At 44.4% G+C, this 27,500-nt stretch overlaps 1 protein-coding gene across 1 annotated transcript in view; it reads right to left on the bottom strand.

Annotated features, from left to right (window-relative positions):
• The window catches only part of dnah3 (dynein axonemal heavy chain 3), a 60,928-nt gene that overhangs the window by 9,617 nt on the left and 23,811 nt on the right, over positions 1–27,500 (bottom strand). Inside the window, exons 24-51 of the mRNA XM_072679131.1 lie at positions 27,302–27,412; positions 27,026–27,140; positions 22,279–22,477; positions 21,918–22,026; positions 21,517–21,630; positions 20,401–20,577; positions 20,109–20,200; positions 19,461–19,680; positions 18,198–18,332; positions 17,804–17,915; positions 16,884–17,125; positions 15,177–15,277; positions 14,234–14,339; positions 13,792–13,921; positions 13,411–13,647; positions 13,167–13,270; positions 12,023–12,317; positions 11,316–11,495; positions 11,087–11,210; positions 10,246–10,402; positions 9,940–10,083; positions 8,142–8,814; positions 7,142–7,307; positions 6,270–6,486; positions 5,019–5,201; positions 4,006–4,204; positions 1,494–2,290; positions 1–770 (exon numbers count right to left, since the gene is read on the bottom strand). The exon at positions 1–770 is cut by the window's left edge and continues 241 nt beyond it. Coding sequence (XP_072535232.1) covers positions 1–770; positions 1,494–2,290; positions 4,006–4,204; positions 5,019–5,201; positions 6,270–6,486; positions 7,142–7,307; positions 8,142–8,814; positions 9,940–10,083; positions 10,246–10,402; positions 11,087–11,210; positions 11,316–11,495; positions 12,023–12,317; positions 13,167–13,270; positions 13,411–13,647; positions 13,792–13,921; positions 14,234–14,339; positions 15,177–15,277; positions 16,884–17,125; positions 17,804–17,915; positions 18,198–18,332; positions 19,461–19,680; positions 20,109–20,200; positions 20,401–20,577; positions 21,517–21,630; positions 21,918–22,026; positions 22,279–22,477; positions 27,026–27,140; positions 27,302–27,412 — 6,209 coding nt within the window. The remainder of the gene's footprint in view (positions 771–1,493; positions 2,291–4,005; positions 4,205–5,018; positions 5,202–6,269; positions 6,487–7,141; positions 7,308–8,141; positions 8,815–9,939; positions 10,084–10,245; positions 10,403–11,086; positions 11,211–11,315; positions 11,496–12,022; positions 12,318–13,166; positions 13,271–13,410; positions 13,648–13,791; positions 13,922–14,233; positions 14,340–15,176; positions 15,278–16,883; positions 17,126–17,803; positions 17,916–18,197; positions 18,333–19,460; positions 19,681–20,108; positions 20,201–20,400; positions 20,578–21,516; positions 21,631–21,917; positions 22,027–22,278; positions 22,478–27,025; positions 27,141–27,301; positions 27,413–27,500) is intronic.

Raw genomic sequence — 27,500 nt, 5'->3', positions numbered from 1 at the left:
AGGTCATCGCTGCCGGGGCTCTGGGCGATGGACTGCAGGTACAACAAGACGAACCAGGTGAGAGAGTACTGGTACATGGGCTCGATGTTCGCCAGGTCTGAGATACAGAAGAACAGGATGGACGAGTGCTCAGCCACAGGTCGGTATCCCAGCCGAGTCTCGTCGATTTCCTGCTCCGTCAAGCTTGCGACCTTCTGCTTCTCCGAAATCTCCTCCGAAAGGACTTTGGAAGACGACAGGACCTTGATGGCCGTCTCATCTTCTAGGATGTTCCCCTGGGACGAGGACAGCACCTCCAGGATCTTGTCCTCAATCTCCTTCAGCTGCTTGTTGTTGGCAGCACTCTCCAAGATCAGCTGGTTCTTCTTCTCCTCCAGTTCAGGTTTCTCCTTGGCAGCAACAATCCCCAGCAGCTGGTCCTGCAGCCCCAGCGGTGTGATCATGAAGTTCAACAAGCACACCTTCACCGCTACCTCTGGCAGGTAGTGGGGGTTCCGCAGCCCAGTTGTCATGTAGAACAGAAAGTCTTTGGAATACTCGATGATGTTCTCACCCAGCTTTATGTACTCCACACCCTGCTGCTTGAAGGTCTGCTTCAGGAGAACAGGTTCTAGAACGGCGTCCAGCTCCTCGCCCACATTCTCCAGAAGGGCCGGCGTTCCGAACTGGATGGCGTTCTCTAAGGTGCGGACGTAGTTGCTGTCAGAGAGCTTGATGACGGACAGCTTGTTGCTCTTCTCCATGTTCTTGATCCACTTGTTGGCTTGGCCCTGCAGGTCAAAGATCAAATCTCAGTTCCCTTTCTAGACTCATCATTGAGGCTTTGCAAAAGTTTGGGTACCCCCTGGTCAAAGTTCTATATCGGACTGAAAAAGTGTTTTTCTACGCTGTGCTAACTAAAGTATTGGGCCATCTACTAATTTCTTCTAAAGTCAAGGAGATTTAAATGTTTTCCGTGCTTCTGTTGGAGTAACTGTCTCTACTGTCCAGAGAAGAAGACTTTCTACTAGATTTTGGAGGAGCATTGCTGTGAGGATTTGATTGCATTCAGCAACAAGAGCGTTTGTGAGGTCAGGACGTTAGATGATTGATCACCACCTCACCTCATCATCCCCAACTCATCCCAAAAGTCCTGGATGGAGCTCCACCACCATCATTCCAGAGAACACAGCTCTTCCACTGCTCCACAGCTCCTCAATGCTGGGGGGCTTTATACCCCTCTAGCCCACGCCTGGCATTAGGCAGCATGGAGCCAATAGGGTCATAGTTACCTGCTTTCTATCAGAAGAACTTCTACATCTGTGTATCAGCAATGGGTGCAACTTAATGTAGCTGAATGCATTCATTAGAAGGGGTGTCCACAAACATTTGGACATTTACCTTATCTAGAACCGTTTTAAAAGGATAGTTATCTCAAGATAACTTGGTTCTTCAAGTTGTCATGGTTCTACACACAAGATCTACCCCAAAGAACCAGTGTTTTAAAAGCATACCTGTGGGTCAATTATGAGTGGCCAGCGGCGAGAGTTGGACACGATGATGCCGTTGTCAGTCGAGAACGAATCCACCGGTAAACCGGCGATCTGCCACGCCCGGATCAGCACCTGGTTGCCGAGGGTGTTGCTAAGTGTGAAGTCGTCAGAGCAGGGCACTTCCCTCTGCTTGCAGAGCTCGTGCCACTCCCGCTGGCACTCCACTCTGAAATCCACGGTGAACGCTCCTAGGTAGGACACAGTGCCTGAGGACAGCAGAACGTCCCCCGTCAGGTTGGTGTACCTGATTCCCAGCAGCCTTGCGGCCTCTGTCCACCTGTCCTTTTCGCCTCCCAGCCCACCAATCAGTTTCTCCGCTCGGATCAGCTTCTGGGAGCACAGCTCAATGTTGTCCTCCAGGTCCTTCTTCTTCTGGATCATGGCTGCAAGATTGTCATTGAGGGACTGCAGCCGGTCCTCAACAGCTTTCAGCTCGCCGCGTTTCACCGCCAGCATCTTCATCTGCACGCCCAGCTCATCCTCAGCCTCCCGCAGACGCTCCTTCTTCGGGGCGACCACCTTGGCCACTCGCTCGTACACCTCCATGGCACGAACCCACTTGCAGAGGCCCTCACAGGCGGACGAGACGTTTTTGATCAGCGACGGCTGAAAATCCGGATGGCCGATGAACTTGTCACGGATCTTCTTAATGTTGCTGGCCGGGATGTTGTCCTTATCGAAGGCCTTCAGACTCTCTAAGAACTTCATGTCTCCAAGAAGCTTCTTGGATGGACCCCAATAATCCTCAATCATCTTACCTGTGTAAAAACGAGACTGCTATCAGACCTGTGACAAGCGAGTGTCAGTGTGTGATAATGGTTCCTAGCTCTGGTCCTGGAGGACTCTTCCTCACTTGAAGCAAGGCAAGTCTGGCCATCAGAAATGGTGATATTTCACCAAATATCTACTCAGTTTAGCTCAACCTGAAGCCCCGTCCTAATCCTAACCTTAACCCTAAATATAGCCCTGATCCTGATCCTAATCCAGATCCGTAACATTGCTGAGAATTTTATCACAGAGTTTATTAACCCTTGATGCTCCATGACTTTTATTAAACCCTGAGGATTCTTGATTAATAACTACATGGAAAGTTAAAAAGTGCAAACTTCCTAAGTTTTACCAGTGGAGGAAAAAGGCAGGAACCACTGGTGCTTCTGAGGAGCTTAAGAGATAGGTGTAGATCATCTAGGGGGATAAACTGAGACTAAAATAACAATTTCGTTTTTTTGTCCAAAAATATGAAATGTTCTTTAAGGAGTTTAATGAAGCGTAAGAAGAATCTAGATCTTCAGATAATAGTAATTAATGGTAATAATAGAAATTAGATTTTTAAAATGTGTGTATTAAAGATGCATTCTATCCATTAAGTCATCCGACTGATGGTTCCTGTTCATTTGCATATAATTTAACTAGCAATTAGTTCAGCTTGTCTTCATGTAGATTATCCAAACTCTTGACCTTAATGTTATGCAATATTTCTTTAATATTTCTTCTGTCATTCACCATCATACAAGTGTCAGTTTACTACTTCGTACATACCCGTGAACAAACACATTCGTCAAAAGCATCAAAAGCTCTCTCTCTCTCTCTCTCTCTCTCCAACCATTTACCCCAGACAATATGGGAAGCATTTTGCACAAATAACTTTACTACCTCATTGGACTCAATATTTATTACACACTGCATAATTTGCAAACTACCCCCAATTATTTATTATTCTCTGTCTGCACTTGTGTTTTGTATGCACTGTGTCTATGTTGCACCATGGTCCTGGAGGAACGCTGTTTGGTTTCACTGTGTACTCTGTATGTAGCTGAAATGACAATAAAACCCACTTGACTTGACTTGATATACATGTAGGGAGTGGTCTTTTCTGTACAAAGGGATGATTCGTTTGTAAAGACGAAATCAAGCCTACGGGGGGCCACATTTTTAACCCATTTTTTTAATCCACCCTGAGAGGCATTGTTCTAATTTAAGATGAACAAAAGCAGTTATCTTCTCCATTTCATACATGTCCATCAATGGTGTCAAATTTCTTAATATTATTTCTTCAAATTTCATCCCAAAGTGTGCACGACCGATCAAACTGACCAAAAAGCTTTCCTGATAAAGTGAATTATGCTTCTGATTTTGAGTATCTGAATATCCCGCTTACTGATTAGGTGCTTCTGGCTTTTCAGAACATCCTACCTTTCCACCCTTTTTACATTTTAGGAGGAGGAACATCTAAAATCTAACCTCTCTACCTTATTCAAGTTTCCATGAACCCTGCACCACCCCGTCACCTCCCTTTTACCCCAGTCATCTATCAACCAAAGAACGGGACCAGCTTTCAACCACAAAGCAGAAGCCTCCTGAAGTAAAGGCCAAAGCTCTCTGAGTTCTTCCCCATCTTTTATGGTCTTCTGAACCATCACTACTTAAAACACTTTCCTGTATTTACACATGTGTGTGTGTTACCCTCTCTCACCAGAGCCCCCAGGGTCAGGTTTTCTCTCAGGTTTGATGCCCTTCATCACACAGATGGACTCCATGACCAGTTTGACAGCGCCAGGAGGGTTCTGCATGGATTTCACCACCGTGATGTCAGCGGGCTTCAGCGTGTCCAGAGCCGAGAGTGCAGCTTCCAGCGCTGGCATTGCCTCTGCAAGGTCCCCCTCACACTCGTCCTGTCAATCGATCAATCAGTCAATAAACCAATCACCACTTCTCAGTCAATAACCTGATCTACACACCAGTGTGATTACCCTCCAGTCCTGAGGGTGGCAGCACTGTGCAGTTCAACTTAGTTCGATTCACAGGGCTGTGGTAAAGACGCGTCTTCTAATGAATGCATTCAGCTACTTTAAGCTGCACCCACTGCTGACACAGATGTGCAAATGCACACACACAGCTTGTCTAGTCCCTGTAGAGAAGTACTGCCAATAGAATAGGACTCTCTGCAGGAGCAGATCAGCATCATGACCCTATTGGCTCCATGCTGCCTAATAATGCCAGGCGTGGGCTAGAGGGGTATAAAGCCCCCCAGCATTGAGGAGCTGTGGAGCAGTGGAGGAGCTGTGTTCTCTGGAATGATGGATGGTGGCGCTCCATTCAGTACTTTTGGGATGAGTTAGGGATGGGATGTTAATAATCCAACATCCTGACCTCACTAATGCTCTAGTTATTGAATGCAATCAAATCCTTAAAGATATGCTCCTCAAAAATCTAACTGAAAGCCTTCTTCTCTGGACAGTAGAGACAGTTACTCTAACAGAAGCAGGATCAACTCTTTTTAATACCCTTGATTTCAGAAGAAACAATGAACGAACAGGTGTCCCAATACTTTTGTCCACATAGTGCACTTGTGTGTGTGTTTCTGTACTAAGCTAGAGTATTCAGAGTATGAGAACACTGCTGTACACCCATCCAGCACTCCTCCGGGTTCTCTCTACCACACCGGAGTCCGTCACTCACGTCTGGAGCGAAAGCCTTCCCGGGTACCTTAATGGCTTTAGCAGCTGCTGCAGCCTCATTGGCTACTTTCTCGTCAGCAGCGACCAGCTCTTTCTTGGCGTCCACCTCAACGGTCTCCTTCTCGATCTTCACCATCATGTCGTCCGTCTCTGCGGAGGTGCGAATCAGCTCCGGCTGTAGAGCGGTCAGCTCTTGCTGCATCACTGCTACCTGTAAAACACACACAGCAGAAGACCAGACGGCTAGTGAGATCAGAGGCTGCAGGGCTGTGCAGCCGTTTCCTCCATACACTTCATCTACACACATCACTGTGCAGCTTAGAACATGGTAGCGGGTGTAGATTGAGGTGTAGGTTAAGGCTAGAGTAAGGGTTCAGATTAGGTGTAGACGTAGATTCTGGTGTTGGTGTAGGTTAAGATTAGGTTTAGGTGTAGATTAATGTGTAGGTTAAAATTAGGTGTAGGTGTAGATTGGCAGGTGTATGTTAAGATTAGGTTTAGGTGTAGATTAATGTGTAGGTTAAAATTAGGTGTAGGTGTAGATTGACAGGTGTAGGTTAAGATTAGGTTTAGGTGTATATTATGGTGTAGGTTAAATTTAGGGTTAGGTGTAGATTAATAAATAGGTTAAGATTAGGTGTAGATTATGAAGTAGGTTAGGTGTAGATTAAGGTTAGAATAAAGGTTCAGAATAGTTGTAGGTGTAGATTAAGGTGCAGATTAAGTTAGTTAAGGTAAGGTTCAGATTAGATGTAGGTGTGATTAAGGTGTAGGTTAGGGTAAGGTTCAGATTAGGTGTAGGTGTAGATTAAGGTGTAGCTAAAGTTAGAATAATGCTTCAGAATAGTTGTAGGTGTAAATTAAGGTGTAGGTGTAGAGTAAGGTGTAGTTGTAGATTAAGGTGTAGGCTAAGGTTAGAATAAAAGTTCAGAATAGTTGTAGGTGTAGAGTAAGGTGTAGTTGTAGATTAAGGTGTAGGCTAAGGTTAGAATAAAAGTTCAGAATAGTTGTAGGTGTAAATTAAGGTGTAGTTGTAGATTAAGGTGTAGTTGTAGATTAAGGTGTAGGCTAAGGTTAGAATAAAAGTTCAGAATAGTTGTAGGTGTAGATTAAGGTGCAGATTAGGGTGTAGGTTAAAGTAGAATTCAGATTAGGTGTAGGTGTAGATTAAGGTGTAGGTGTAATGTTGCTGTGTGGTTTCCATGGTGTTGCTAAGTGCTTGCCAGGTGGGCGCTACAGTATTTTAGCTAGTTGCTATGGTGTTGCTGTGCAGTATCACCTGAGAAGCGGCGAAGTCGAGCTTCTCCAGGCCGACTAGGTAGCGGTTCCTGAAGGTGTTGATCTCGGTGCGCTTGGAGGTGAGCAGGCTCTTAAAGGTGAGGATCAGCTCCAGGTAGGAGGTGGGGGTGACGTAGTTATGTCTGCGCAGCTGGGAGTAGTAGCGCTCCGAGAGCTTCTGCACGCTCTCCTGAAACGTCTTACACATCTCCACCACCCTGAGAGAGAGAGAACTACACCCTCAGTCACACTCCCAATGAGCCAATCAGAACAGAGCTCATTTACACAGAGTATAATAGCATTAGTTATAATAATAATTATACTAATTTTATTATTATTATTATTATTATTATTATTATTATTATTATCATGTAAATAAGAATGCTATAGTAATAATAATTATATCTGTTACTATAGTTATCAACATGTGGCTGAATCAATATAGACTGCATTATTGTTCCTAATATTATAACAGTATTAATATTACTTTTGCAAATATTATTATACTAATATAAATATTATAACATCATTGTGGTGATGCTTATTTTTATTACAATAACATTATTATATTTTTAAAAACATTGTAGCATTATTGTCATGGTGTGAGGAGCTTGGAGACTGACCATTATTATTATATTTTATAATAACATAATATTATTATTATTATTATTATTATATATATTATATATATATACATAATTCACATTATTATTATTATTATTATTATTATTATCATCACTATTATTATACTGTATTTATTATTATTATTATTATTATTATTATTATTATTATTATTGTTGTTGTTGTTGTTGTTATTATTATTATAAATACTACAGTACATTGCTGTACTATAATAATGGGTGGAGTTCTCACTCTGCTCTGATGTTGTCCTCCAGCTCCACCTCCTCCAGGAACTTGTTGGCCACCATCTCGAGGGCATCGGTGGGCCAGGCCTGGAACCAATCGATGGTGCAGCAGTTAATCAGAGACGGGAACATCCGGAGACGATTACGGAACGCATCTCCAATCGGACTCATGGCTGTGGACACACACACACACACACACACACACTCAGTGTCTGACCACAGGACTGATAGCACTGTGGTGGTGGTCTGCTCTCAGCACTGACACTGATAGTAAGGTAGTGTGTAGTGCTGCACTCAGCGACTGCTGCCTTGATGTTTACACAGTACTGCACAGCTCCTACGGTCAGGTCTGTAAGTATTTGGACAGTGACAAGTGTTGTAGTTTTGCCCTTGTACACCACCTTTCAGACTTTCAGCTTTAATTCAAGAGGTTGCATTACCATTTAGGAACTAAAGATATGATATATTGACAAAAGTATTGGGACACCTGCTCATTTATTGTTTCTTCTGAAATCAGGGGTATTAAAAAGAGCTGACCCTGCTTCTGTTGGAGTAACTGTCTCTACTGTCCAGAGAAGAAGACTTTCTACTAGATTCTGGAGGAGCATTGCTGTGAGGATTTGATTGCATTCAGCAACAAGAGTGTTAGTGAGGTCAGGATGTTGGATGATGATCACCACCCCACTTCATCATCCCCATCTCATCCCAAAAGTACTGGATGGAGCTCCACCACCATCACTCCAGAGAACACAGTTCCTCCACTGCTCCACAGCTCCTCAATGCTGGGGGGCTTTAAACCCTCTAGCCCACGCCTGGCATTATTAGGCAGCATGGAGTCAATAGGGTCATGATGCTGATCTGCTCCAGAGAGTTCTGGTTCAGTTTGCTTTAGCAAAACCAAAATTATGTCGCTGTCCAAATACTTATGGACCTTAGTGAATACTCTCCCAAACACTCTATCCTGTGATTGTGGTGCGGTGCGGTGTGTGTGTGTGTGTGTGTAGTACCCAGAACGATATGCAGGTTAGCTTTGACCCGGTCGATGAAGAAGTTGTACATGGTCAGCGGAGTGGCGTCCATCCTCCTGCCCTCCACCCTGGCGACGGCCTGCATCTTCTCGATGATGTCAGCGCGCTCGTCGGCGGGGAAGATGTTGGGGACGTCTCCAGTGTTCAGCAGCATGTTGATGTCCTCCACGAATGCCTCGTCTTTGATCTGACTGTCGCTGAACAGGAAGGTGGTCCTCTTCCCGTCCACTCCGGCCTTCAGCATCACCCGCTTCAGGTCGTCCCTCCAGTCCGACATTCCGTAGCTCTTGGTCAGTTCGATCTGGAACAGCTCGTAGTCGCTGATGAAGGTGGCCAGCTTGGTGGCGCTCTGACGCCCGGAGCCGCCAATGCCCACCAACAGCAGGTGCCCGTTGTCCTGTTTGAGGACCCGGCAGATGCGCGAGACGTGCTCGATGGCGAACTGGAACATGACCAGGCTCATGGGCGCCTTGCTGACGTTGTTGAACTCGTCCAGGTAGCGCTCCATCACCTCGGTCAGAGCACGCAGGTCCGTCAGCTCGTCGTACGGTTTAGGATCTGCGTCTGCGTCCGGCCTGCCGTAATCGCCAAAGAACAGACCACGGACGTTCTCGTCTGAAACTGTGCCGGACAGAGAGAGATGACAGAGGAGCTGCAGAAATAAGAACAGAGGAAACAAACAAGAACAGATTCATGTTTAAGAGAAAAATATAAAAGGAGTGAAAGTACAGAGAGCACCGTCAAAGGCACTGTTAAAGGAGCTCTACGGAAAAATAATCTATTTTCATCTCTAGTTATTTATTAGCTATTATTAGTTATTTTTTTATCTGTATTTGTAATTATTTATTAGCTATTATTTGCTTTTGTTAATTATTTTATTTAATTAATTTATTAGCCATTAATAGTTATTTCTAGTTATTTTGGTTTTTAGTCATTTTTATTTCTAGTAAGTTTTTAGTTATCAGTTATCTAGAGTTATCTGTATTTCTAGTCATTTATTTGCTATTATTAGTTATATCTAGTTCTTTATTAGCTGTTGTTGGTTATTTCTAATTATGTCTTAGCTATTACTAACTAATAGTAATTTTTATTTTTAGCTATTTATTAACTATAATTTGTTATTTATAGTTCTTTATTTGCTATTATTAGTTGTATCTAGTTCTTTATTAGCTATTGTTAGTTGTTTCTAATTATATTAACTTTTCAATTTTCTTTCTTATTGTTTCTAGATGTTTTTATTGATCTACTTCAATTTCCATTTCCAGCATGTTCGTCAAATTTATGAAGCATTTATTTTACAGTTGAACTCTATGTACAGTAAAAGTTATAAGTGTAAATAAACACACCTCTACACATATTAATATACAACTACTGTTCATTCACTGATTTTAATAGAATATAAATTATTACTATGTATGACTGTGCATGTGACCAATAAAATTGGTTATAGAGTTAACGGCAGATTTTATTTTGATCTTTCTAAATGTCTAAATATCTTCACATTTTATCCATTTTGTCTTTTATGTGACCGTACAGCCATCAAAGCTCATCACTGCTAGCTGCACAACCCTGTGTGGGGCGTGGTCTGCTGGCTGGTAGTGGGATAGGTAAGCCAAGCAGGGAGGAGGTGCAGTGGTACGTTCTCTTAAAGGTCTTCTGATCCCAGACGAAATTTATTTGTCAATAAAACAGCAGGTAAGCATGGAGAGTTCACAAGAGAGATACACTTAAACAGTGTAAAGTGAAGGTCACCTGACCCTGCAGACCACAGCAGTACCTTGTTCAGGCCCTGTTTGAAGTAGTCCAGTGTTTTCTCTCGGACGATGTTGAAGAACGTCTCTCTGTCCTCACTGTCGATCAGACGATCGTAGAACACCCGGTACACCTCGTGCACCCACAGCCTGGTCAGCTTATCCCCGTCCTGCACGGGACAGACACACAGAGCTACTACCACAGGCCGAAGATGGGTTTATTACCTGTGTGTGTGTGTGTGTGTTTACTACCTACGTGTGTGTGTGTTTATTACCTGCATGTGTGTGTGTGTGTGTGTGTGTGTGTGTGTGTGTGTGTGTGTGTTTATTACCTGCATGTGTGTGTGTGGACAGAGCAGAACTCCTCTAATGACCCTGGCGAAGTCTCTGAGGTTGAAGATGTAGTGGGATTTGGAGGGAGTGGGTAAAAACTTCTCCATCGCATCCTTATAGACCGCCATAGTGGCCTGCACCAGGATCTTACCCAGCCTGCACACACACACACACACACACACAGACACACACACACACACACACACAGACACAGACACACACACACACACACAGACACAGACACAGACACAGACACAGACACAGACACACACACACACACACACACACACACACACAAACAAACAATTAAATTTCCAGCTGTAAACAAAACACCTGAATATGTCGAGAGCATGGGTTCTAGATTTATTTGGTGGGCTAGAACAGAACCTTTATCAGGTCGGTTCTGGCCTGTGTTCTGTATGTTTGACACGACTGCAGTAAATATGGGAACATGTGTAGATCCCCATGCGCCTCCAAAACTGCTCTAAAACCCGTCAAGGCATGGATCTCTCAAGGTGTCCGGTCATGTTCTGGAGATGTTCTAGACAACTGGGTCAGAACATCTCCAGAACATGACCGGACACCTTGAGAGATTTGGTTCACAGTTTGGTTCTTGTCAAAGTGTCTCAGGTTCTTACGCTTGTCCATTTTTCCTGCTTCATCACTTTCATCACCTTCAAGAACTGACCATTCACCTGCTGTCTTATATGTAGATCCACCTCTTGACAGGAGTTGCTGGACCCAGATCATTGGTGTTCTTCACCTCTGGCCACCTGGCAGTGGTTTTAATGTTATGGCTGATTGGTGGATGATTCATGGTATGAAGGCACACACACACACCTGTAGAAGGAGGCGTCGAAGCCCTTGCTGAAGTGCCAGTCAGTGATGGATGAGAAGATTTTACTGAGAGTTTCATCATCAAACGAGTCGATCGACACAATGTTCAAATGACGGGTAAATCGACCTGCAGAGAGAGCGATCGAGAGAGAGAGAGAGAGAGGGGTAGAGTGACTGTGGTTACTGAATTAACCCTTTAAGCACAAAAATAAAGATCCATTATTTAAATCACCTGTAATGTCATTCCTCCCACCACCAGGGGGCCCCATAGCAGAAACAAACAGCACGTCTACGATGTCCAGTCTAGACGTGTCCTTCTTATCGTACCAGTGCTGATGATCGATCCACTGTCTAAGCAGCTCGATGGGGGGCTGCGCTCCGTAAATCTCTTTCGCCGGCATGTTCAGATCATCTACAGGTAAGAAGAGTGTCTACCTGTAATTAACTCTATATAACATTAGAATAAACCCAAATAAACATAAAGTCAGTGGTCAGTGAGAGCGTCTACCTGTAATTAACTCTATATAACATTAGAATAAACCCCAATAAACATAAAGTCAGTGGTCAGTGAGAGCGTCTACCTGTAATTAACTCTATATAACATTAGAATAAACCCCAATAAACATAAAGTCAGTGGTCAGTGAGAGTGTCTACCTGTAATTAACTCTATATAACATTAGAATAAACCCAAATAAACATAAAGTCAGTGGTCAGTGAGAGTGTCTACCTGTAATTAACTCTATATAACATTAGAATAAACCCAAATAAACATAAAGTCAGTGGTCAGAATATGCTGTTGGTCAGTTATTAATGGGTGACAGTCTAAGTCTAGTGTCTGTTAGCAGTGTTAGCCTAGCATCTCCCATTGTAAATTAAAGGAGAACTCTCTATAGCTCTACTGGATATCACTGTAAGTCCAGTCCAGTCCAGTGTCCTTACCGACATAGATGACACACTTCTTGCCGACGGGGGGTCCAAACACTCCCTTTCTCCGGCGGTCCAGTTTGGCCATGATGATGTCCTGCACCTGGTTGGCGGAGGTGCGGGCAGAGAAGTTGAGGCAGATGGGTGTGTACTGCTCTTTGGGCAGTGACAGCAGGAAGCTGTTGTTGATGACGGATTTGCCCGTTCCCGTGGGCCCCACGAACAGCATGGGCACCTGGTGGGACAGGTACGTCTTCAGGAAGAAGAGCTGACGGGCCGTCTCCACAGTGGGGATAATCAGGTCAGACATCTGAGAGAGAGAATATGTGAGCATTTATAAGTCACCATTTCTGTTTCTAGAAGTAAAGGTCTTCATGGACCTAGTCAGATACCCTGAGCTTCTAGTTCAGAGGATCCAGGGATATTCTGGAAGGAACCCAGTTAATTTCTGACCCAGAGCTCCTAATACGGACACTGCGCCAACTACAGAATGATGCACAGTTTTACTAACACACATCTAGCAGCTGTTCTCCACAAGGGGGAGCTGTTAGTAATCCAGTATCGTTGTGCATCAGTGAAGTGGAGGGAACCCACACTAGGAGGACTGAAGTACATGACTGCAGGACTGAGGCTGATGCAGGAAGTGTCCCCTCAATCAGAGTAGTAGAGTGGAGATAACCACAGGTAGAAACACCAGGGGGCGCTATTGAACCACAATGTTTCCCCATACATAATTTCAGACCCACAAACAAGCCGAATTCAGTGTGGTTGGTTCTGAGCTTGGCAACCAGCCTGGTCATGATGGTTATACTGGTAAATAAGCTCTGTCCATACTGGTCCACCAGTATGACCAGCTTCACCCAATTGGTCAAACAGCTATACAATGCTAGTCCAGTTCGACCAGCTTTACGACCAGCTTGGTCATGATGTTTAACCAGGTCAATAAGCTTTGTCCATGCTGGTCTACCAGGCAGGCTGGTCATGCTGGTGGACCATCTAAACCAGAAACTCGAAACCCTGGTCAGGAGCTAAACCAGTTCATGTATCTCATGCAGCTTCATGAGCTTCAGCTTAGTTCTGTAGGGCGGAGTGAGCAGAGAGCAGACCACAGCAGTCCAGCAGTGTGTGTGTGTGTGTGTGTGTCTGTGTGTACACTGACGTTAGCTCCAGCTGGTATGGTGCTCTCCTCTTTAGTGATGGAGTCGGTCCATGTGCTCCACTCTCCTGATCCCTGCTTATGGAAACAGTAATCATACACCGAGCCTGCAGGGGGAGACACACGACACAGTATCACACATCAGCAGCACAGCAGCACTGCTGTAAACCAGGCTGGGAAAGCTTCATGCAGATGATACAGGTATTATACACAGTGTGTGTGTGTGTGTGTGTGTGTGTGTGTGTACCTCTCTCAGGAAAGACGTTGTTCTTGGTAAGTTTGACGCTCTGGGGTCTCGGGTGTTCGTCCATCGTGCCCATGAGCAGGTTTCGATAGTAAACGTCAAATTTCTTCCTGCTGTCCCCGTTAATGGTCCCGCCTACTGTCCACACCACAGCAAATAGGAACAAGCCCTGGAGCCACAGGGTGATCTTCTGACTGGACATAGACTCCACCCCATCCTGGTCCACCACTGCTATCTCATCTATACACACACACACACACACACACAACCACAATCACCTATCACATCTTTATTAGAACTTTATTAGAAACCCTTACCTTGTGCTTGTGTGTGTGTGTGTGTGTGTGTGTGTGTGTGTGTGTGTGTGTGTGTGTGTGTGTGTACCCAGCAGGCAGGAGTACAGGCGCATTAGGCTGTAGGCTAGGTGGATGGGTGAGGTCTGCACCAGGAAACGGCAGTTATAGGTAATGAAGTCCAAACAGGGCTGCACCAGCCAGTCAAACAGATCCACAATCTACAACACACACACACACACACACACACACACACACATGCATACAGACAGTTACACACTACCTTTAATTACACAGAGCTTATACTGGTAAATCCGCAGGTCAAACTGGTAGACCAGTTGACCAGTATAATGGTTTAGCTGACCCACATGACCCACATGACCAAGCTGGATGACCGGCTTGGTGGACCTCTGTAGTCCGACAGGTCATGCTAGTGAACCCAACTGGTCAGACTGGCAATGGGATCGGGATATCCCTACACACACCAAACACCTGGACAGGCCTGGATGTGTGTGTGTGTGTGTGTTCCTCACCAGTTCTCTGTGTTCTGGAGCCAGGCTGTCTGGTAGAGTGTCCATGTAAGAGTCTCTGAGTGGAGTCCAGCCCAGCTGATGGGGTTCCATGTAGATCATACCACACCTAAACACACACACACACACACACACACACAGGTGAACAGTGTCCAGTCTAATAGTGGACTGTTTTGGCAGCGGAAATTATTATTATAATCATTATTATCATTATTATAAATAATATTAATATTATCATGTAATTAAAACAGTAATAAAAAAATGTTGGTAAAAGTAAAACAATATAATATTCTTACTATTATTATACACTGTTATAATAAATACTATTATAATGCTACACACTCATTTGCAGGAACCAAAACATAAAGATCATATTTTGCGTTGTGTGTAAATATAATGCTAATGATCCTTTTCATTCACTGCTGTAGATCCAGCGTCTTCAGGCATGTTCCTTAGCTCACAGTGAGTTTCTCTGTAGGTCAGAAGGTTATCCTTATTTTTTACATTCACTCATCATATTAAATTATTAATCAATTATATTATATTAAATTAATTAGATTAAATTAATTAGATTAAATTAGATGTGATTTGAATAAATCAGTTGTAGGTCAGTGGATCTGTGCTTAAGGAGCGAGTCTAAACGGGTCAGCCTAAACTCCCCTGCTGTTCTAATCTGTCTGATAATGTCCAGCAATATTGACTCAGTAATGTCCAGAACATGGAACTTTTTAAGGGATTTTATTTATTTTAATTTGATGTAAATAAAAAAAAATTTATTATTACCCTCAAGAAACAAATCTTCACTAGAATCTGAGATGAGATACAGAAAATCAGAACCGTATCAAATCAGACACGTTATTATATGTTATATGTATTCTCATAGGATTATTATATGTGTGTGTGTGTGTGTGTGTGTGTGTGTGTGTGTGTGTGTTTTGCGCATTACCTGCTGACAGTAGCTGGCGAGGCCTGCTCCAGATCAGCAGGCTCAAAGATCAGACTCATCTTAGGACTCATCTGGATGATCTCACCACTCATCAGACACAGCTACAACACACACACACACACACACACACACACAAACAAACACACACACACACACATAAAACTATCACCTATACATACCATGCAGTTTAGCCCTACAGCAGTTTAGCCCCACCCATTCAGCCTACAGCAGCTTAGTCCCCACCCATCCAGCCTACAGCAGCTTAGTCCCCACCCATCCAGCCTACAGCAGTTTAGCCCCATCCATTTAGCCTACAGAAGTTTAGCCCCATCCATTCAGCCTACAGCAGTTTAGCCCCACCCTTTCAGCCTACAGCAGTTTAGCCCCACCCATTCAGCCTACAGCATTTAGCCCCACCCATTCAGCCTACAGCAGTTTAGCCCAACCCATCCAGCCTACAGCAGTTTAGCCTCACCCATTCAGTCTACAGAAGTTTAGCCTCATCCATTCAGCCTACAGCAGTTTAGCCCCACCCATTCAGCCTACAGCAGTTTAGCCCCACCCATCCAGCCTACAGCAGTTTAGCCCAACCCATCCAGCCTACAGCAGTTTAGCCCAACCCATTCAGCCTACAGGAGTTTAGCCCCACCCATTCATCCTACAGCAGTTTAGCCCCACCCATTCAGCCTACAGCAGTTTAGCCCCACCCATTCAGCCTGCAGCAGTTTAGCCCCACCCTTTCAGCCTACAGCAGTTTAGCCCCACCCTTTCAGCCTACAGCAGTTTAGCCCCACCCTTTCAGCCTACAGCAGTTTAGCCCCACCCATTCAGCCTACAGCATTTAGCCCCACCCTTTCAGCCTACAGCAGTTTAGCCCAACCCATCCAGCCTACAGCAGTTTAGCCCCACCCATTCAGCGTATAGCAGTTTAGCCCCACCCATTCAGTCTACAGAAGTTTAGCCTCATCCATTCAGCCTACAGCAGTTTAGCCCCGTCCATTCAGCCTACAGCAGTTTAGCCCCACCCATTCAGCCTACAGAAGTTTCGCCCCATCCATTCAGCCTACAGCAGTTTAGCCCAACCCATTCAGCCTACAGAAGTTTCGCCCCATCCATTCAGCCTACAGCAGTTTAGCCCCACCCATTCAGCCTACAGCAGTTTAGCCCCACCCATTCAGCCTACAGCAGTTTAGCCCCACCCATTCAGCCTACAGAAGTTTCGCCCCATCCATTCAGCCTACAGCAGTTTAGCCCAACCCATTCAGCCTACAGGAGTTTAGCCCCACCCATTCAGCCTACAGCAGTTTAGCCCCACCCATTCAGCCTACAGGAGTTTAGCCCCACCCATTCAGCCTACAGCAGTTTAGCCCCACCCATTCAGCCTACAGTTTAGCCCCACCCATTCAGCCTACAGAAGTTTAGCCCCACCCTTTCAGCCTACAGCAGTTTAGCCCCACCCTTTCAGCCTACAGCAGTTTAGCCCCACCCATTCAGCCTACAGCATTTAGCCCCACCCTTTCAGCCTACAGCAGTTTAGTCCCACCCATCCAGGCTTCAGCAAGTTAACCCCACCCATTAATGGTAAAGAGGAGTGTTTCATCTAGGACTACTTTTGAATGAGGCAGCCAATTTAGGGCAGCCAATCAGAACAGTGCTAATTTGCATATACAGTATATCGATCTAAAGTAAAAAAATGTCAGAACATGCCTTCTTGTTGTCGTCCAGTACAGTGTTCATGTTCTCTATCCAGACAGCATCGATGGGGCCGTCGAATATGATCCACTGGCGGTCCTCGGCCGTGGACTGGGCCTGCTCCCGGAACGATGTGGCCAGAACACCGTCTGTCCACTCGTGACTGACCGGGTCGAAGCAGCCGTACAGCTGACCCATGGGGATCGCCTTTGGGTTGATGATCCGGAAATCTACTGCAAACTCCTCCACCACACCTCCTACACACACACACACACACACACACAGATACAAGTCTGATCGGATGGTGACTGAACTTTAATGATATTTAATAAAGCATAACAGACAGCAGAATAACTGTGGTGACCATTTACTAAGATTTCTGTAGAAATGATAGAAGTAGGAGCTGCAGCCTGAGCTTGTAGTGATGTATCCTGGCCCTCGATTCTTTAAATCAGTAGAGCTCCCCCTACAGTCAGGAAGTGCAATTCACGCTTAGAGCTACCCTTAAGAAGGACATGCTGTACACGTGCATTTCTGGACAGTGTGAGAGCTGCAGAAGCTTGATCTGAAGGTAGAGCAGCATGTGGGCGGAGGTGGTAGAGTAATACTACAGGATTTTACACTAATGACTCTATGGGTTCTGCAGTGTTACACACCAGCAGTTCTGGAGAGAGGTTCTCCACCTGCAGCTCCACCACCAAAGCGCCATAGTGCAGTAGCAGCAGCAGCGCTCCGGCCCGGAGTGGGAATGACGGAGACGCCGTTCTCCCTGTTCCTCCAGTCTGTGGTGCGTCAGCATGATCCTGAAGCTGCTGGTTTTTATCAGATTACAGCTCCCCAGCTTACTCTCAGAACCCTGACACTGATTCCCAGGCAAGTGAGCTGACTGACTGATCAGATAATTGAGTGATTAGTTGATTGATCGATTGTCTCACCCTCATACAGGTCTTTAAGAGCTCCTGCTAGAACTTTATATGCTGAGGTCTTCCCTCCCAGGGGGTCTCCAACGATCATAAATCCATGCCTTACCAGCATCATCTCATACACCTGTACACACACACACACACACACACACACACATAGTCATACAGTGGGTAGATGGGCTGAAGTGTGTATATATATATATATATATATATATATATATATATATATACTCATTGAGCACTTTATTAGGAACACTACATTAATACAGCATGAACTCTTCATGACGTTATGCACCGCTCTGCTGCCACATGATTGACAATTGCATGAGTGAGTAGGTGCACAGGTGTTCCTAATAAATTGCTGAGTGAGTGCAGATGGAAGTACTGAAGGATGAGTGGGGTGGACCTGTATGATCTTGCTGATGAACCATGGCACCGGCTGCAGCTTGAGTTTAGTGATGTTGTCATTCAGAGCCTTCAGCAGCAGCTCGTAGTCCGGCGTAGGCAGCACCACTCCGGGGAAGAGGTCTGAGATTATTCCCTGTGACACACAGACACGCATAGACCATCAGTAACCCGCAAACAGCCGTCCAATCAGGAATCAGCAGGAAAAACTACACACACACACACTGTACAGAGCTTAGCAAAAGTATTCAGACACCTGAGGAGTCTTAATATACTTGATATGCTTTTGATAACCTTTTAAAGCCTAAACCATCAAACACTTGCCAGAAATTTCGATATTTTTAGAATTTATTTAACTTTCTGACAATTATTTAAATTAGACTGAAATAAATGTATTATTATTAAATGTATATATATATATATATATATATATATATATATATATATATATATCTTTTTTTTCATATTTATTCAGTTTCATATTTATTCAGTTATTTATAAAATTATATCGTTAATTGGAGGAACTGCAAAGTAAGAATTCCATTGTACAGCGTAACTGCTTGTTTCTGCTGTGCACATGACAATAAACTCATAAATCTTTATCATATTTGATGCATCAGGACAAACTAAAACATAAAACACAAGACTGTTTAACCCCTTATTCTCCAAGTTGAGTTTCCTGAGAAATTTCCAATTGTTCTGGTTCATGCAGTGCACAGAAAATCCACCAAGGGGCAGAAAACATGTTTGTGCTTTTATTTTTTCTTATGTAATTCATTATGATCTATTTTATATATGATTATTTATTAAATAATTACGTATTATTATAATTATCATCTGTTACAGATCTCAAAACCTCAAAAACGATGGGCTCTGAGTAGTCCTGCTACGGTGCTGCCACTGTGATGGTGCCTGCTATCAGCAGACGGAGCCTGAGAGAGCACAACTGTCCTCGCTCTCTGGGTGGGTAGATGGGGTTTGTGCAATAGTGACAGCAGAGTTGGGTACCGGGTGCGTTCCTCCGAGTGTGTGTGTGATGGGGGAGAGTACTAACGAGTGGGTGGGGTAATTAGGTATAAATTAGGGAGAAAAATTGGTTAAAAATGTATAATAAATAATATATATATATATATATATATTATATATTATATATATACAACTTTGGCTAAGTTAAATAATTGAATAATCTAATCAAATATGTCAGCATGATGCTCAAACCCAAGAAAGCAATACTGCAAAGCTAGAACCCGTATGTAACACACACCTGGAAGAGAGGCACGTCCTGGGCGAGGAATTTGGCCATGTTGACGTCCATCAGGGCTCTGAGCAGCAGCACGCTCTCGTCCTCCTGCGGGTACTTCAGTTTCAGGTTCCCCGCTGCCGTCAGGACCGACTTCACCGCACGCATGCCGTAGTCGTAGTGATGCTGGGAGGACAGCTGCTCAGAACACAGCCGGTACGTCGCCACAATCTTCTGGGCCAGGCTGCCGTGATAACCACAGGGACCGGTCAGAACCACTAACAAACACCCACCGACCGGTCAGAACCTTCATACGCTGAACTGCTTGTGGTGAGGCTCAGGTAACCACTCCACAGCTGGACAGCAGTGATATACTACACCTACAGAACACTAAATAAACTAGAACCTGAGAAAAAATATATATACGCATATACACTATAAGGACAAAAGTATTGGGACACCTGCTTGTTCATTGTTTCTTCTGAAATCAAGGGTAATAAAAAGAGCTGATTCTTTTGTTGGAGTAACTGTCTCTACTGTGTGTGTGCATTTGCACATCTGTGTCAGCAATGGATGCAACTTAAAGTAGCTGAATGTATTCTAGTGAAGGTGTCCACAAACATTTGGACAGCTAGTGTATTAGGCCTGATTTACCGATGTATCTGTGTTTACCTCCGAGACTGAATGAAGCCCATTGAGTACAGAGATATCTCTCCAATCAGCCCATAATCTGGAACCATCATAGCTACAGTGCGGAAGAGAGCCTGCACACACACACACACACACACACACACACACACACACACACACACACACATGTGTGTTTAATTTAAGTAACAGTAACAGTAAACACAATTATCAGAAACTGGAACAAGGCTATGTGAATATCAGCAGGCATGTATATGTGTTTCTCTCTGTGTGTGTGTGTGTGTGTGTGTGTGTGTGTGTGTGTGTGTGTGTTTACTTTTAGGTTATCAGGCAGCTCGGCCCGGCCGGCGTATCCCGGGTTCATGGTGATGAAGACGCTGCAGGTGGGGTTCAGTGACAGCTCCGTCCCCTCAAACACAAACCGCTTCAGATTCCTCGCAATCGCCTGCTGAATACTCAACACCTGCTGAGCCACCACCGACAACACCTCCACCTGAGAGAGAGAGAGAGAGAGAGAGAGAGAGAGAGAGAGAGAGAGAGAGAGAGAAGAGAGAGAGACAGAGAGAGAGAGGGAGAGAGAGAGGGAGAGAGACAGAGAGAGAGAGAGAGAGAGAGAGAGAGAGAGAGAGAGGGAGACAGAGAGAGAGAGAGAGAGAGAGAGAGAGAGACAGAGAGAGAGAGAGAGAGAGAGAGACAGAGAGAGAGAGAGAGAGAGAGAGAGAGAGAGAGAGAGAGAGAGAGAGAGAGAGAGAGACAGAGAGAGAGAGGGAGAGAGAGGGAGAGATTAGGGGGCTGAGACAGGGTAAGGTTAGAGTAGGTTTGGGGAGATCAGGGTGAAGCTGGTGTAGATATGAGAGTAATAGGGTGTATAAGGTGAGGTTGAGCGTTGGATGATGGTTGAATGGTTTGAAAGGGTAAAGGTGTGGGTGGAATTGAAGTGAGATCTGGGTAATGATGGGTGTGGTTTGGGTGTGAAGGGTGTGGTTTGGGTGGGACTGAGATGTGGTCTGGATGTGGTTGGGGTGGGACTGTGGTGTGGTCTGGATGTGGTTGGGGTGGGACTGTGGAGTGGTCTGGATGTGGTTGGGGTGGGACTGTGGTGTGGTGTGGGTGTGATGGGTAGGAATAAGATTGTATGAGTATGGTGGGTGTGGTTTGGGTATGATGGGTGTGGTTTGGGAAGTACTGAATGCTGTAAGGTGTGTTTGGGTTGGACTGAGGTGTGGTTTGTGTATGATGGGTGTGTGGTCTGGGTGGGACTAAGGTATGAGTATTGTGGGTGTGGTTTAAGTGGGACTGAGGTATTGGTGAGTATTGTGGGTGTGGTTTAAGTGGGACTGAGGTATTGTGTGAGTGTTGTGGGTGTGGTTTGGGCATGGTGGGTGGGCCTGAGGTGTGGTTTGAGTGGGTGGAGTCACAGTCCATTACTAACCTCAATCCGGTTGAACTCATCGAAGCAGGCCCACGCTCCAGACTGAGCCAAACCCTTAAAGAATTTACTCATAGCTTTATAATCCAGCCCATCTGAACAGTTAAACACCACACACTGCGCACACACACACACACACAGACACACACACACACACAGACACACACACACACACATTAAGTTAAACTGTCAGAACAGATAAAATATAAAAATGACAAAGTATAGTGTGTGTGTATGTGTGTGTGTGTGTGAGTGTGTGTGTGTGTGTGAGTTTGAGTGTGTGTGTGTGAGTTTGAGTGTGTGTGTGTGTGTGTGTGTGTGTGTGTGAGTGTGAGTGTGTGTGTGTGTGTGTGTGTGTGTGTGTGTGTGTGAGTGTGAGTGTGAGTGTGTGTGTGTGTGTGTACCTGTTTAGCCAGAGCTTTGGCCAGATCTTTAGTAGTTTCTGTTTTGCCTGTTCCTGCCGGCCCTTCTGGAGCTCCACCCAGATTCAGCTTCAGAGCTCCCATCAGAGTCCTGCAGCGGTACACACAGTCAGTCACATCTCCATCAGCAAAGCTGAAGACGTTTCTGGCACATCAAGACATATTTATTTATTTAATATTTATTAAATTTATTAATTATGATATTTATAGAGTGGCCAGTGGCCAGCAAACTTGACAGTGTCTGAGATCCATCCAATTAGCACAGCATCACTGTGATCATCACTGAGGACAGGGATTTACCTGATCTGAGGTAAAGGTGTCTGTGGCGTGTGCATACTCTAACCTGTAGCAGCGGTCAGTCAGTGGAGTGATGACCAGTCGTGGGGAGTTCCCCAGATATTCATATCCATACTGGAGCTCAGTGGTGATCATCCTCAGCATGACCTCCCCGTCCTCCCAGAAATAGCGCAGCTGTGAGATCCACTGGAAATCATTGAGGGACGACACGCCGTCCTGCGCCAGCTTCATCACCACGTCACGCGCTGACCAGGAAAACGGGCAAAGATCACAACCTCGTCAGGATCCGGGCCTGATACAACGGCTGCAGCCGTTTCAGTGTAGGGGGTAGTAATTAGGCTACTTCTGTAATTAGGGGTACTTCTGTCCACTATAACAGGGTTCTATAGAGTCTCAGTGTAGGGGATAGTAATTAGGGGTACTTCTGTCCACTGTAACAGGGTTCTATAGAGTCTCAGTGTAGGGGATAGTAATTAGGGTACTTCTGTCCACTATAACAGGGTTCTATAGAGTCTCAGTGTAGGGGATAGTAATTAGGGTACTTCTGTAATTAGGGGTACTTCTGTCCACTATAACAGGGTTCTATAGAGTCTCAGTGTAGGGGATAGTAATTAGGGTACTTCTGTAATTAGGGGTACTTCTGTCCACTATAACAGGGTTCTATAGAGTCTCAGTGTAGGGGATAGTAATTAGGGGTACTTCTGTCCACTGTAACAGGGTTTTACAGAGTCTCAGTGTAGGGGATAGTAATTAGGGGTACTTCTGTCCACTATAACAGGGTTCTATAGAGTCTCAGTGTAGGGGATAGTAATTAGGGTACTTCTGTAATTAGGGGTACTTCTGTCCACTATAACAGGGTTCTATAGAGTCTCAGTGTAGGGGATAGTAATTAGGGGTACTTCTGTCCACTATAACAGGGTTCTATAGAGTCTCAGTGTAGGGGATAGTAATTGGGGGTACTTCTGTCCACTATAACAGGGTTCAATAGATTCTCAATGTAGGGGATAGTAATTAGGGGTACTTCTGTCCACTATAACAGGGTTCTATAGAGTCTCAGTGTAGGGGATAGTAATTAGGGTACTTCTGTAATTAGGGGTACTTCTGTCCACTGTAACAGGGTTCTATAGAGTCTCAGTGTAGGGGATAGTAATTAGAGGTACTTCTGTCCACTGTAACAGGGTTCTATAGAGTCTCAGTGTAGGGGATAGTAATTAGGGTACTTCTGTAATTAGGGGTACTTCTGTCCACTATAACAGGGTTCTATAGAGTCTCAGTGTAGGGGATAATAATTAGGGGTACTTCTGTCCACTATAACAGGGTTCTATAGAGTCTCAGTGTAGGGGATAGTAATTAGGGGTACTTCTGTCCACTATAACAGGGTTCTATAGAGTCTCAGTGTAGGGGATAGTAATTAGGGTACTTCTGTAATTAGGGGTACTTCTGTCCACTATAACAGGGTTCTATAGAGTCTCAGTGTAGGGGATAGTAATTAGGGGTACTTCTGTCCACTGTAACAGGGTTCTATAGAGTCTCAGTGTAGGGGATAGTAATTAGGGGTACTTCTGTCCACTATAACAGGGTTCTATAGAGTCTCAGTGTAGGGGATAGTAATTAGGGTACTTCTGTAATTAGGGGTACTTCTGTCCACTATAACAGGGTTCTATAGAGTCTCAGTGTAGGGGATAGTAATTAGGGGTACTTCTGTCCACTATAACAGGGCTCTATAGAGTCTCAGTGTAGGGGATAGTAATTAGGAGTACTTCTGTCCACTGTAACAGGGTTTTACAGAGTCTCAATGTAGGGGATAGTAATTAGGAGTACTTCTGTCCACTGTAACAGGGTTTTACAGAGTCTCAATGTAGGGGATAGTAATTAGGAGTACTTCTGTCCACTGTAACAGGGTTTTACAGAGTCTCAATGTAGGGGATAGTAATTAGGAGTACTTCTGTCCACTATAACAGGGTTCTATAGAGTCTCAGTGTAGGGGATAGTAATTAGGGGTACTTCTGTCCACTATAACAGGGTTCTATAGAGTCTCAGTGTAGGGGATAGTAATTAGGGTACTTCTGTAATTAGGGGTACTTCTGTCCACTATAACAGGGTTCTATAGAGTCTCAGTGTAGGGGATAGTAATTAGGGGTACTTCTGTCCACTGTAACAGGGTTTTACAGAGTCTCAGTGTAGGGGATAGTAATTAGGGGTACTTCTGTCCACTATAACAGGGTTCTATAGAGTCTCAGTGTAGGGGATAGTAATTGGGGGTACTTCTGTCCACTATAACAGGGTTCAATAGATTCTCAATGTAGGGGATAGTAATTAGGGGTACTTCTGTCCACTATAACAGGGTTCTATAGAGTCTCAGTGTAGGGGATAGTAATTAGGGTACTTCTGTAATTAGGGGTACTTCTGTCCACTATAACAGGGTTCTATAGAGTCTCAGTGTAGGGGATAGTAATTAGGGTACTTCTGTAATTAGGGGTACTTCTGTCCACTATAACAGGGTTCTATAGAGTCTCAGTGTAGGGGATAGTAATTAGGGTACTTCTGTAATTAGGGGTACTTCTGTCCACTATAACAGGGTTCTATAGAGTCTCAGTGTAGGGGATAGTAATTAGGGGTACTTCTGTCCACTGTAACAGGGTTTTACAGAGTCTCAATGTAGGGGATAGTAATTAGGGGTACTTCTGTCCACTATAACAGGGTTCTATAGAGTCTCAGTGTAGGGGATAGTAATTAGGGGTACTTCTGTCCACTATAACAGGGTTCTATAGAGTCTCAGTGTAGGGGATAGTAATTAGGGGTACTTCTGTCCACTATAACAGGGTTCTATAGAGTCTCAGTGTAGGGGATAGTAATTAGGGTACTTCTGTAATTAGGGGTACTTCTGTCCACTATAACAGGGTTCTATAGAGTCTCAGTGTAGGGGATAGTAATTAGGGGTACTTCTGTCCACTATAACAGGGTTCTATAGAGTCTCAATGTAGGGGATAGTAATTAGGAGTACTTCTGTCCACTGTAACAGGGTTTTACAGAGTCTCAATGTAGGGGATAGTAATTAGGAGTACTTCTGTCCACTATAACAGGGTTCTATAGAGTCTCAGTGTAGGGGATAGTAATTAGGGGTACTTCTGTCCACTGTAACAGGGTTTTACAGAGTCTCAGTGTAGGGGATAGTAATTAGGGGTACTTCTGTCCACTATAACAGGGTTCTATAGAGTCTCAGTGTAGGGGATAGTAATTAGGGTACTTCTGTAATTAGGGGTACTTCTGTCCACTATAACAGGGTTCTATAGAGTCTCAGTGTAGGGGATAGTAATTAGGGGTACTTCTGTCCACTATAACAGGGTTCTATAGAGTCTCAGTGTAGGGGATAGTAATTGGGGGTACTTCTGTCCACTATAACAGGGTTCAATAGATTCTCAATGTAGGGGATAGTAATTAGGGGTACTTCTGTCCACTATAACAGGGTTCTATAGAGTCTCAGTGTAGGGGATAGTAATTAGGGTACTTCTGTAATTAGGGGTACTTCTGTCCACTGTAACAGGGTTCTATAGAGTCTCAGTGTAGGGGATAGTAATTAGAGGTACTTCTGTCCACTGTAACAGGGTTCTATAGAGTCTCAGTGTAGGGGATAGTAATTAGGGGTACTTCTGTCCACTATAACAGGGTTCTATAGAGTCTCAGTGTAGGGGATAGTAATTAGGGTACTTCTGTAATTAGGGGTACTTCTGTCCACTATAACAGGGTTCTATAGAGTCTCAGTGTAGGGGATAGTAATTAGGGGTACTTCTGTCCACTGTAACAGGGTTCTATAGAGTCTCAGTGTAGGGGATAGTAATTAGGGGTACTTCTGTCCACTATAACAGGGTTCTATAGAGTCTCAGTGTAGGGGATAGTAATTAGGGTACTTCTGTAATTAGGGGTACTTCTGTCCACTATAACAGGGTTCTATAGAGTCTCAGTGTAGGGGATAGTAATTAGGGGTACTTCTGTCCACTATAACAGGGTTCTATAGAGTCTCAGTGTAGGGGATAGTAATTAGGAGTACTTCTGTCCACTGTAACAGGGTTTTACAGAGTCTCAATGTAGGGGATAGTAATTAGGAGTACTTCTGTCCACTATAACAGGGTTCTATAGAGTCTCAGTGTAGGGGATAGTAATTAGGGGTACTTCTGTAATTAGGGGTACTTCTGTCCACTATAACAGGGTTCTATAGAGTCTCAGTGTAGGGGACAGTAATTAGGGGTACTTCTGTCCACTATAACAGGGTTCTATAGAGTCTCAGTGTAGGGGATAGTAATTAGGGGTACTTCTGTCCACTGTAACAGGGTTCTATAGAGTCTCAGTGTAGGGGATAGTAATTAGGGGTACTTCTGTCCACTATAACAGGGTTCTATAGAGTCTCAGTGGAGGGGACAGTAATTAGGGGTACTTCTGTCCACTATAACAGGGTTCTATAGAGTCTCAGTGTAGGGGATAGTAATTAGGGGTACTTCTGTCCACTGTAACAGGGTTCCATAGAGTCTCAGTGTAGGGGATAGTAATTAGGGGTACTTCTGTCCACTGTAACAGGGTTCTATAGAGTTCCAATAAAGGGAATATTGGTTAGCAGGGCAGTTGTGTTTACAGTAACAGTGATGTGTAGAGTGCTCCTGATTCTACAGTGTAGGGAATGAGATGTATGAAGTATGGGAGTCAAAGTCACTTCATATAAATATTATGCATTATATATATAACATTATTAAAGGTTATGAGTTTAATAAAGTGTGATAAACTGTACAGCTTGTGTTTACCATGAACATCAATGACCGTCAGTGCTCCCAGAGTCATCCTCGCTCCTCCGGGCAGTTTCCCCCTGACCAGCTCAACAATGTCTGCAATCTGAGCATTAGACTGCTCCACATATGCCTGTAATACACATACACACACACACACATACACACACACACATACACACACAGTGTATCACTGTTTTGATCATATATTACAATTATTCATATTTTACATATTGTTTGTAGTGATACACTGTGTGTGCGTGTGTGTGTGTGTGTGTGTGTGTGTGTACTCACAGGTAGGGTGTTGTTCTGTATAGCTTGGGACACTTCACTGGTCCAGAAAATAGAGGACGCACAGATAACAACCTGACCAGGCCACTGCAGGACCCACTTCTTCCTGGGGACCTGAAACACACACTTTAGCAGTAAACTAATGTAATAAACCCTTTATATCCACCTTATTCATGTGCGTATGTCTGTGGAGGGGAAGGTT

Source organism: Salminus brasiliensis, chromosome 5 (genome assembly GCF_030463535.1).
Source record: "Salminus brasiliensis chromosome 5, fSalBra1.hap2, whole genome shotgun sequence".
NCBI classification, from domain to species: Eukaryota; Metazoa; Chordata; class Actinopteri; order Characiformes; family Bryconidae; genus Salminus; species Salminus brasiliensis.
This window is presented reverse-complemented; position numbering and strand designations above follow the sequence as displayed.